Genomic DNA, 12,213 nt, shown 5'->3' with positions numbered 1-12,213 from the left:
CAAGGTTTTTAGACAATGATTCAGCCAACAATCATTTTCTCAAATAGATTGTTCTCAGGCTTAAATAAAAGCATGCAATAAAAAAGAAAACAAAATAGCGAACCAGATGAGTGACATTTGCTATCTGTGAGTGTGTTCAATAACACTATGCTGCCTACCCCACCTCTAGTGTCTATAGACAGTGGTGTAGCCTTACAAGCAGATGGTGCCTCCTTTTCTCCAGAGTCCAGAGGGAACAAGGGAAACTTTGGAGACATATGTGGTCTCCTGGGCACAAATGTGATTCCACATGTCCTTGATTGGAGTGAGATAATTGTGGCCCCTTGGGAATATAGGCAACATCTAGGTAAAGTGATTTGATTGGTGGAGTAATGTTCAGTGAAGTGTGTAAACTTTTATATTTAAGGATGCATTATACAGCTCCAAACTGGTTCATTTGCTGATTACTGACTGTGTGAGAAACTGGTTAGGACATGTTGGGGATAAAGGTGGGGTTTCCCTCTCGTTCTCTCTCTCTCTCTCTCTCTCTCTCTCTCTCTCTCTCCTCCCCATCTGCTCCCTCCATCCGTCTCCTTTCTTGCCACCAGAGTTGATGGCCACAGCATCCAAGCAACATCTTTCAAGGTGTCACCTGATACATTTGCGTGCATATGTGAGCACACAAAATTCATGATGCTGCAGTGGAACACAGTCCAGATACAGTCACTCATTTTAGCCTGAGTTAAACTCCTCTGCTTTGCCTTTCAGTCACAAATCAAACAACGCTCTTTTCTGTTGTATAATTCCCCCTGGACTACATTAAACATTTCAACGCGCTATTGTAAACCCTGTCTTGAGGCATAGCCAGGGAAGATAACAGCAAAAGAGAAGTCCCTATACACAATGCCTCAATGGAAAAATCTTGTGCACTCAGTGTTCAGCAATGAGCATTATTCAACAAGGTCATTTTACTGGAGAAACTATTTACGTAAAGATTAGGTTGGAAGGAAGATTAAAGGTACGAACATAATGGGTTTACATGAAGCAAAAATGCACTGTAAAAGTGAATATAGTGCAAGATATTCCATAAGATAAAATAGCATGCTGCTTCTGAAATATGTGTGTCTTCCCCAAACCAGACGCACAGGTTTACTTATTAGTATTTGAATGATTTGGAAAGATCCACGATCTAATGCACACTCGTATGCAAACACTGCTCCACTGAAGAAGTACAGACTAACCCCTGCCTGCTCTTACACCCTCGGTCAGGCCCTCTGCCCCCTAGCCATTTTCCGAAAGTAACCCTTCAATAAACATGCAGGCCTACAAGGGACTTTTAATATTTTTAAAACTACACAATGAACTCCCATGCCACAAGACATAATAATCTGATCTTTACACTTTGCTGGCATTAAAGTGGAAGAGAATCTGTAATGTAATGTAATACTGAAAGGTTTTCCTGAAGCCGCTGAAGTGAAACAAGATAAGGATAGTACATAGTCTGTACTGTAAAATTAACCTTAAATTTAATTTAGTGGTAAATGAATTAGAATTGAAATATATGAAGTCTTTCCTCCCAGTTAGTAATATGGATAATTGTGCGCAGTTAACATGCACTACTTCACATGCATGGACTGTTTACTGTTCTGAAACGTGACATGCATACCCCAACCTCAAGCGTGCTTTTCAGGCACAGTTACCTCCAGCAGGCACCTCATTCTCCGTAGCATCATGTCTCCTTGGAAATGATCACAGGGGTCACAAGCTGCGTTTTCTGGAGAAAATATGCTACAGAAGACAGTGTCCTGAGCGAGCAGCTTGCCAGCGTGGTTGATATGCTGTAGTGTTTGGAGGTAGACAAGTAGAGAAGGAGGTTGGGGTTGCTGTGGGAGGGGGTAACAAACACTTCTGTGCTCTCACCCTTCCCCTCTTTCAATCTATCTCCTTCTTTTTCTCTCAGAACTTGAGAAAACACAGAGCCATCCCTGCTGAGCTTCAGAAGCATGACTTGAAATAAATACAAATTTAGACCGGGGGGTGGGGCACAACTGGTGGGGGAATATATGGAGCTCCTGTATTCACATTTCTGTACAGAGAGGAAACTCCAGCACTACTCCACCTTCAAGTCTGAACTTTCTTGCCCTGTTATGAAGGGCCTCTGCAGTGCCATCGTAAACCAGCCTCAAGTGCAGAGATGTTTACATTTTAAGGCTTAAGGATAGGAAGGGTAGGAAGGTAGTGACTGTCCTATCGAAAGTAATCACAGTCTCTGTTGTTACCATCTTTCAACTTTCAACTGATTGCTGAGCCCAAACAGCCCATCTGCCCTTCAGCAAAAGTATTGGTACTGTGTCAAAATCACTCAATTTATTCAATTTAAAGTAGAACAATGTGGCCAGGAATTTACTTAAATGTAAGTTGAAAAGTATCTACATTTAAACATAGTCAAGTATTCAAGAGTAAAAGTAAATATTTTTAACTGATAAAAAATGTAGTTAGTTAGTTAGTTAGTTAGTAAGTTCGTTTGTTAGTTAGATCCTTCCAATTTGCTGACAAATTTTTAAAAGCTGATATTATGTTTTGCCGGAGGTGTAGGAGGCATGTCATTCTGTACAAATTGTTGGTGAATACAGCAAAAGATAGAAAAAACAGAAAAACAGAAAATGCTATTTGAGATTTTTAATGAGTACTTTAAAGGGCAAAATGTAAATGTAAAATATGCTTTTGTCTTGTGGATTTACTTGAGTAAGAGTACAAGTATTCAATTTTAATAATATTGAGTACAAATCTTCCAAGATAATACTTAAGTACAATAAAGAAGTACAATTACTCAAGTATGTTCCAACCTGGCACCCTTAACAGTTCTTCAGTTCTCCCGCTGGGGAACACTCAAAGGTTCTACGTAGAAAGGAAGAAAGTACACACTCACATGCACTGATAACTTTTAGAAAACAGGGTTCTTTAAAATTCGTTGGATAATTATGGTTTCTTAGCTTTCTAAGGAACCCTTTCTGACACTCTGTTGTAGGATTCTACATAGAATTCATTGGTTCATTGGATAATTCTGGGTTCTTCAGTTGTCCCTCTGGAGAACCCTTAAATACTATGTAGACTCCTACAACAGAGTGTTCACCAATAACAAAAAGGGAAGCTAAGGAAGAACCTGTAATTATCTAATGGGCCCTTAAAGAACTATTTTTCCTAAGATTGTGACAGCACATGTGTATGTGAGTGTGTCCATGTACAAACGTGGGCCTTGTATACTTTTAGGCACTTTTACTTTGTCATCTCCAAGGATGATAGATTACAAACACAAGGCAGCTTTTTCTTGGCAGGAAAAGCTCTGATGCAAAATTGATTGGAATACATTTGCATTGGCGATTAGGACTCAAAAAGCGCAATGCAAATGATCACTGAGCAAATGAGCTCGTTTGATGTGATCATGAGGTGGTGGATATCTGCATTTCTCTGCACACCTGCAGCAAAACTGAAAACACTACGTTTCCTTTAATGTCCTCACAGTTCTCCTCTGTGTTATTTCCTGCATAAATTTAGAGCAGGCCTGTTTTTGCTAGGACATGTTTAGATTATCTGAATATTGAATGGAGGATGAAATATTTTATGAGGAATCTAACGTGTACTAATGCCAAAAAACCAGACATGGAAAAAATCACATGCATTACACACATGATCATAAGTTTATCATAAGATTCTGTTAACAATGTGTGATCATGTATCAAAAAGAATCATCCATGTGAGAAAAAGCAAAAACTGTGGCCACATGCCATACATGTGAATAATTGAAATAAATGAATTGTGTAAAAAAAATGATGTGTGAAATAAAATTAATCATGGCGAAAATTCCATCGAATGTCTGAAGCACAACATGTGAAGTGTCTAGAAACCTTCAATCTCTATGTGAATCACATGATTCAAATATGACTGATGTGTTTTAGATATAGAAATGTACGATACTGTGCAAAAGTCTTATGCACATGTAAGGAAATGCTTTAAAGCAAAGATGCCTTCAGAAATAATGAAATTAAATGTTATTCACATGAAAAACTTCTATAAAAAGCAGTAAACAGTGCTAAACTAAACGAAGTCAATATTTGTCTTTAAAATGCGTCAGTAGTCTCAGGTATATTTAGTGCATGTTTATAAGGAGATTAGCTGGTAGGTTGTTCTAAGCATCTCCCACAGTTCTTCTGGAAACTTTGACTGTCATGCTTGCTTCTGTTTTTGCAGGTAATCCCTGACAGCCCACTGTCTTTGTCTTTTGCATAATATATTATCTTCTTTATACTGACATAGAAACATTTCATTTTGGTTGGAAAAGTAATGTTTGGAAATCTATTTTTTTTTTAATCCAGAAGTCATAAAATAAACATCTAACACAAAGTTAGTATAAAAAGGGATTTTGGTTGCCTAAGACATTTGCACAGTACTGTATGCATACAATATATTAATAGTTGCTTAACATTTACATTTAGTATTTTAAATGTCAGATAAACCTGATATGGAAATTTAACATCGGCACATACTTAATACAAAATACTGAGCAAAATGACCAACATTATTATTATTATTATTAAGAAAAGCCACTAATGAACATTAGTGATATCCATGATATTTTCAGGTCTAATAGATGAACATGATGTACACAGGTTTTTGTGAATCTAGTAGAAGACTCCTTAGACATTTGACCTGTTAGATATAGAATTTGCAGCTTGAATATAATTTCCACTTTATGAAAGAAATGAAAAGAGTCTCCTTTCAATAATGATGTTAGAAACTAGTGACTAGAGGCATTTTATGCGATGCTTTAATAATCATTTTATCTTATCAAGCCTCTCCTAGGCCGACTGTGTGGACTAGGGTATTGTGCAGTGGGTTGCTATGTGAAACATTTCGTTACTGTGAAATATAGTTGAAATAATACGCACCACTGTTTACCTTTGGGCTAATCTTGGAAACCAGGACACTGTCACTGTTGTGGGTTGCTATAACTATGGTAAAGGTTTGCAAACTGCTAATTACAAGCACTTGCTGATATAAATAAACCGATCTGCAGCTGAATAAACACTGATGCGTATACAGTCATCAACATAGTTTTTGTGTGTTTGTTAGCAGACCACTAAGATTACATTTGAAGTAGCGTTCATAGCTTTTTGTTAACCATAGGTGTAGTAAAATCCACAGATCCACTTCCTCTATTTGTTATTTACCTCCCCATGACCTCCTGCATATACACACTGTACCTGGTGCCACATGTTGAAGTATCTCGAAGGCTGTAAAACATTATTAAAGAAGTACTATACAGAGGTAAAACACATAAGCTGTTGCAAAGTCCAGAAATACATTTCTGCTGTTACATAACAAGAGCAACATAGACATAACTCACAGGCACGCCTTCCTTGCGTGCATTGCAGATGTTATCTATGGCAATGGACTTGCTGTTGTATCAAATCTAGCACAATACACAATCCATCTAATCCGTCTTTTATTAAAGATGCTTGTCAGCCTCTCTGTGACCCCCAGGATTTATAGCCATATTCACAGATATAACAAGAGATGTAATTCAGGATAAACAGCTTCATGCTCATAATGGAAGTCCATCTGGAACTCATCTCTCAGCCAAAGGTAATAACTGCAGCTATTTTCAGTCACTCAGCTGACTGAGTATATTGTTAGTTACCGGAGCTTGAACTCCATTTTTTCGTCCAGTGAACACAAAATGGTCCATCAATTATGCGTTATGTTTTATAGTTTCCATTACTGATCCGACTTTGAGTTAATATGCATTCATGAGGTATTTTAAATGCAATTTAGTTCTGGAGCCTTTTATCCACCACTTATCCCTCAGATTATTGGATGCTTTTAGAAGTCAGGCATAAAATTTGCTTTTAGTCAAAATTAGCATTGATAGCAACACAGCAGTCTTATTCTGGCAATAATACACTCCTGTCCCTCATTCCCTCTTTATCCTTATCTCAATATACCATCTGATGATGATTGCTTTGTATTTCAGCTCTAGTGGCTTATTGAGTATTCCTCAGAGCAACCTGTTCACACAGTGAAAGTAGTCCAACTGTGTAGTCAGTGGAACAAACAGAGACGCTCATTTTGTGTGTGTGTGTGTAAGAACAGCCTTGATTTCCCTCAGGCAACCTGATCGCTTTGTCACACCATGTTCTTTAGTCTCACACACACACACACACACACACAAACACACACAAAAGAGGAAACTTCACACTTTGTACAATTTGTAGTGCCATGACAACACAAGAGTGCAGAATGCATCAGAGTAACGTGACAAAAGAACAAAACACACAACATTTCATAATCAGAAGGGTTTCCCAGTTGTCAATAACCCACTGTGTTTGAGAGAGTCTGGTGTTTATGGCTGTAATTCAGATCAAACTCTCACTACTGATGCAGAATCATGTAAAAGCACACTGAACATAAATTTGCTTTATTAATGATGAATGAATATTAATTTTCAAACTACCTTTCCTATGCTAGCTGCAAACTCTTTTTTTAAAATATTATATGAGTGAAATTATGTAATTCATTAAAAAAAAAAATAGATATAAACATGACCCTGAGGTTATAACAGTTATAATTTTATGAGTCCTATCAGTGACCTCAAAGCAACAAGTCATTAGGAATATGATCGTTAGTGACTGCATTAGTGATGGATGGGGCAGAGGGAACTTGACAAGTTGTTCATAACAACAAATGATGCTACCTACAGTCAGTAATTGTATGCCTGCGAAATGCACATATGTGCTTATGTACCTGATAAAATGCCTAGTCAGTGTAGCTACATAGTAGGTATACCTAATAAAGTAGCTACTGAGTGTACAGTATATGCAAAATGTATTGTGTTGTATTGTATTTACAGTATGCTGTATGACTGTATTGTATGTATATGTCTTTGCCACATTACCGTTCACTCTTCCTCATGTCATTTATTACTCAAAGTAACAGGTGTGATTTAGGATTAGAATTGGCCACAGTACAGGATTCATCTAGACACATAAGCTATCCTAAGTGCTATATCTCTGGAACATTCCTTCCACACATAGAAATTCAAGCGTTTGCTCATTTATCCCAGATTTCCAAGTGAAATTGTAGTGATATTATAGGGCTGTCAGTAGAATACACTCAGTCCCTATCACAAATACTAATTAGAGTGCCTTGCATAAGTATTCACCCCTGTTGCTGTGAAACCCCCAAATTATTTCTGATGCTACCAATTGCCATCGGAAGTCACATAAATAGTTGGAGTCCACCTGCATGCAATTAAAATGTCACATAATCTCAATATAAATATATGTGCTCCTGAAAGGCCCCAGAGTGTGTCAGAGAACATACTTAAACAAACAGCATCATGAAGTCCAAGAAACTATCAAAACAAGTCTGGGACAAAGTATCAGTTAGGTGCCATGACACAGAATGTTTTGGATATCCATCAGAAAAAATGGAAAGAATATGGCACAGCAGTATCTCTGCCTAGTGAAGATTGTCCACAAATAGTTAGTGACTGGGTAAGGAGGGCATTAGTCAGAGAAGCATCCAAGAGGCCAAAGGTAATGGGATGGAACTGGAGAGATCCACAGCTCAAATGGGAGAAGCCGTTCACAGGACAATCATAGCACTAACATTCTACAATGCTAAACTACAATGCTGGAGTTTTGGAGTTTGCCAAAAGCCATTTTGGAGACTCAGCACACATAAGCAAAAAGGTTCTCTTGTCTAATGAGAACAACATTGAACAAATTAGCCTTTGCACAATACACTACGTTTGTCAGAAACCCAACACTGCTCAAAACCCTGACAACACAATCCCCACAGCGAAGCGTGGTGGTAGCATCATGTTGTGGGGATGCTTTTCATCAGCAGGACTGGGAAACTAGTCAGAGTAGCAAGATGGATGGAGCCAAATACAGGAATCATACAAGAAAGTCAGTTCCAGTTTGCAAGAGACTTGAGCCTGCTGTGGCTGTTCACCTTCCAACAGGACCACAACCCTTAGCATACTGCCAAAGCTACACTGGAGTGGCTCAGAACCAAGAATCTGACTGTGTTGGAATGGACAAATCAAAGCCCAAAACTCAATCCATTCGAGAATCTGTCGCAAGACTTGAAAATTGCGGCTCACAAGTTTCAATTTTGCCGGGGGAATTATGAGGATCCAGATGTGTAAAGCTGATAGAGACATATTCCAGAAGACTTCCAGCTGTAACTGTAGTCAAAGGTGGTTCTATCAAGTATTGATCCGGATGGGAAATACTTATGCAACCAAAAAAAGTCTGCATTTTTTTGTTTGTTTAAATAAGCTTTGTGTCACTATAAAAATTATTTGGCACTCTCAATATATATTGTGTAATTCAAATGATAAAAAAAATCCATGTAAGTCAAATTCAGTTCCAGCTTTAAAACTACAAAATGTGGGGGAAAAAAGAAGGGGTGAATACTTATGCAAGACAATGCAAATCAAATAGTCAGGCATGGAAAACTGCAATCAGATGGTGCAACTTCCAGATAAATATTCTGGGTGCAAAATTTACTTAACACATTTAAACACACACATAGAATACACACATTAGGTATATACTAGAATACACTCATTAATAATGTACCGTTCCCAATGAATGATTGGTACAAGCGCTCAGGCTGTTCTAGTACCATGTATGGTTTATGTGAAAAGGTGTTTTTCGACTTCCAGACACCTTAATTTCATAGTTACACCAGCGGCAAGAGAAAACAAATCTTACAACTGAAAGCAACACAACTAATATTCTAGCCATTACAGAAAACTGCATGAATCATTCCGGTTCTGATGGATTGTCAAAAACACATGTCCACTCATTTCTTTGCAGTGGCAGAGCATCTGGTGGTGGCGATTGAGTCTGGAGGCTGAATTAATTTGTTGTGCCACTGATTAGGTGATGAATGAACAACAGATTCTGGGCAGGAACTGCGTGCAGGCTGAAGGGAATCAGCCATGGCAGACGTGTCTTTTTTACTGATTTACTATTAATGCTATCATCTACATCAGATTCTTGAAATCCTAACATCTAGTGAAATCCCAAATCCCTTGAAATCTCAACATCAACCTGTTCTGTTCCTTGGTGTTGGAAGTTAATAGACTTATAATGTAATTTCCAGATCTAAAAGCAAAAAAAAAAAAAAAAAAAAAAAAAAAAGTAGGAGGTTAAGTAAATCAGTAAATTCAGTTTTTTTTTTTTCTTGAGTTTATGATTTCTAGGATTATCTCAGACAAACCACTGTAAGAGCCTTCTGGGTAGTAGTGGTGAAAAAAAAACTCATTATTATTCACATTTCTCTCTAAACAATTCTGAACAACCTACAACAATATTTTTCCAATATTTAGCCTATTGTTGTTGGCCCTCGTTCATGCTGACTTTGACAGACTTCAACCCAAATTATTCTTGTCTATTCAAGTTTAAAAGGCAATTTTAAATGTAGTGTGTTACTCTGTGTCAGTACATTGCACTAATTGCCTTCTTACAGAATAACCTTGTTTACTACCACCCTATAAATGTGGTTCTGTACTTACCACTCTGACTCAGGCATTCTGGGTATTATTATCCTGTTGCTTTAAACACAAATATAAAAAAAAAACATAATATGTATCCACCCTGCACACAGAGAGTAATGAATATAAATCTTAGAATTGTGATTTTTTCCAGGTCTGTCTTTTCATTTTTTTTCACACATCTCATTCTCACTGTTATTTTTAGAAACAAGGTCTTGGAATAGCTTACATCCTGAAATGGAAATTAAAGATCAACTTGACTTTGCAGCTATTTCCCCTTAAGGGAATTAATGACTCAGAAAAAAAAGAATGAAAGCCTCAGATGTCCACTATTATCATAAAAGTACCTCCAGATACTAATACAAGGAAGCACAAGATCCTCTTAAGGGGAGTGAGATATGCATCATCCTCACTTTTGCTGTCTTTCTGGACAGTTCTCTCTCCTGGATGATGAAAAGCATATGACTTTGGCAATAACTTCAAAATCTGCTGTGGTGACAGAAATAGAGCGCGGTTTCAGATTCTACTGATAAATATTTCGTTTAATAAAGTCCTTTTATATCCATCTATATGATCATATGGTTGGATATGCAGTAGATTTGGAAAATCCCTATAGATACCATACTTCTGCATTACTTAAAATGTTGCTCGTCAGATTATAAGAAAATGAAATTTCGTGTGCATATCTTAAACCTAATATGTTTAAAAGAAAAGCTCTTATGTTAAAAAAAACTAGGTTATTTTAAAGTTTAACAATATTCACATTCTTACTTAAGTCAAGCACGATCCAGAGCGATCTCTATTCCTCATACTTCATAATGTGTGTTCCTTGCCCTGGGCACAAACTAAACAATACCACCTGTTTCAGCCTTCAAACTATTCAACACATAAACAACAAGAGCACATCAGCTGACATTGATTCATTGCTTTCATCACCTACATCCTACCCAATCTAATAAGGTTACCAAAGAAGGGAAATGCAAGCAATCCATCAATAAATCTGCTGTTGATATTCTACAGTCTTGTAGCAAGATTATTAACTCTCTGTAGAAAGTCAAAGCTAAGTCCAAAATCCAGCACACAACATATCGAATGCTGGTTAAAGCCTTACGCAGAAGAAGCATTCAATTAGCCAGTAAATTTATGCTCATTTGCTTGTGACGTCCTGATGTTTTGAGTAAAAATCAATATATTCATCCAGTCACTAATGAAAGAACTTTCCTCCCATGTCTCATGGAAATTCAAGGTCATGCACACTGTGTCATACATAGGCTCTTATGCAGGCAAGCATCTGAAGCATAACAAGCTCTGGCAGTAGTGTAGTGTGTACTCAAAGCTAACATGTGCCAAACTAGTGCAATAGACTAGAACGAATGTTCTTCTAAGTCAGACGTAAACACTCTCACGACCTAGACCTCCCTAGAGTGAAGCTGGCTATCGTGGGAGCTTGGAATGCTCCTTTTTTATGATGTGTGCAAATATTCACAAATGCTCTCCCATGTTAGCACTCACACACAAGAACCAAGTGTTAAGTTATAAGTGTTAAAATCGGAAATTATGCTGAATCAACTCGAGAGTCGAACCAGCAGGCTGCAGTTGAAGCAGGTCAGGAGAACGCAACTTAGAGGTTTTTTATTTGTCAGAGCTTATGTGAGTAAAAGTCACTGTGACCTTCTGAAAGATTATTTTTCATATTCTTTGGATTTCCTTTGCAGCTACAAATATAATTTTTTCCTTCATGTAAGTCACATTGACAAACACACACACACACACACACACACACACACACACTTGTCACTATCAGGTACCCAAAACAAATCTGTAGCAGTCGCATTTTTTTGACTCACCCCATGCTGAAGTTTCATATCAGTGCTGCACAGATAGCACAGTGTCTCCAATAAAACACGTTATCTCTGCCTCTCTATACTTTTTCCCCCTCTCTCTCTCTCTCTCTCTCTCTCTCTCCCTCTCTCTCTTCTTTAAACTTCCCTTCTCTGACAGAGGCTCCTGCTGGCCTGGCTTTTATTTATGTCCTTTTTTGGGACTGGAGGAGATGGAGAGTTGCAGAATTACTCTTGGGCTATTAGAAAGAAGAAAACTCCCCTAGCGTAAGGGCCTTTGAACTATCTCTCTCCTGAGGCATAAAGTGTGTGTGTGTGTGTGTGTGTGTGTGCATCTGCGTGTGTGTGTGTTTTCAAGGTTCATGATGATTCAAGAACTTATTATATGCACAAGCTTCCTTGTGCAATGAAATTCTTAGTTTGCACTTTGCACATTCTCACAGATGAGGCAGTAGATTTCGAATAAAATAGTGACAATGTTATAAAAAAAAATGATAATGATAATGATAAACAATGATAGAAATATATGATGGTTTTGACCTTGTGGGGACATTTGGCTGGACTTGTTTTATTTTGTTTTGTTTTGTTTTTTCAAAAACTAGCTTTTCTTTCTTTTTTTTTTTTTGAGGTTAAGGTTAGGTTTAGGTGTAGCATAGTATTAATTAGCTGCATTAGTAATTATGTCAATGGAAGGTCCTCACAAAGATTAAGGGATTGTTTTGGCATTATTTTTATATCTTGGTAGGGAACAAAATCCTCACAAGGATAGGAATATGAATATCGGAGAGACATTTGTCAGGTCCCCATGAGGAAATCTGTTTGGCT

The 12,213-nt window shown here is 37.6% G+C and overlaps 1 protein-coding gene across 2 annotated transcripts in view; it reads right to left on the bottom strand.

The window, feature by feature from the left end:
* Positions 1-11,533, bottom strand: part of pde5ab (phosphodiesterase 5A, cGMP-specific, b) — a 40,750-nt gene extending 29,217 nt beyond the window's left edge. The window contains exon 1 of one of the 2 annotated variants that reach the window (XM_026936148.3): positions 11,395-11,533. In XM_026936148.3, the coding sequence (XP_026791949.3) occupies positions 11,395-11,399 (5 nt within the window). In that variant the 5' untranslated portion in view covers positions 11,400-11,533. Of the gene's footprint in view, positions 1-1,679; positions 1,825-11,394 lie in introns of those variants that run through there. The other variant, XM_026936149.3, reaches the window with a different exon arrangement.
* Positions 11,534-12,213: the final 680 nt, after the last annotated feature.

Source organism: Pangasianodon hypophthalmus, chromosome 4 (assembly GCF_027358585.1).
Source record: "Pangasianodon hypophthalmus isolate fPanHyp1 chromosome 4, fPanHyp1.pri, whole genome shotgun sequence".
Taxonomy (NCBI): Eukaryota; Metazoa; Chordata; class Actinopteri; order Siluriformes; family Pangasiidae; genus Pangasianodon; species Pangasianodon hypophthalmus.
The sequence above is the reverse complement of the archived record's forward strand: the minus strand, read 5'-3'. Positions and strand labels throughout refer to the sequence as shown.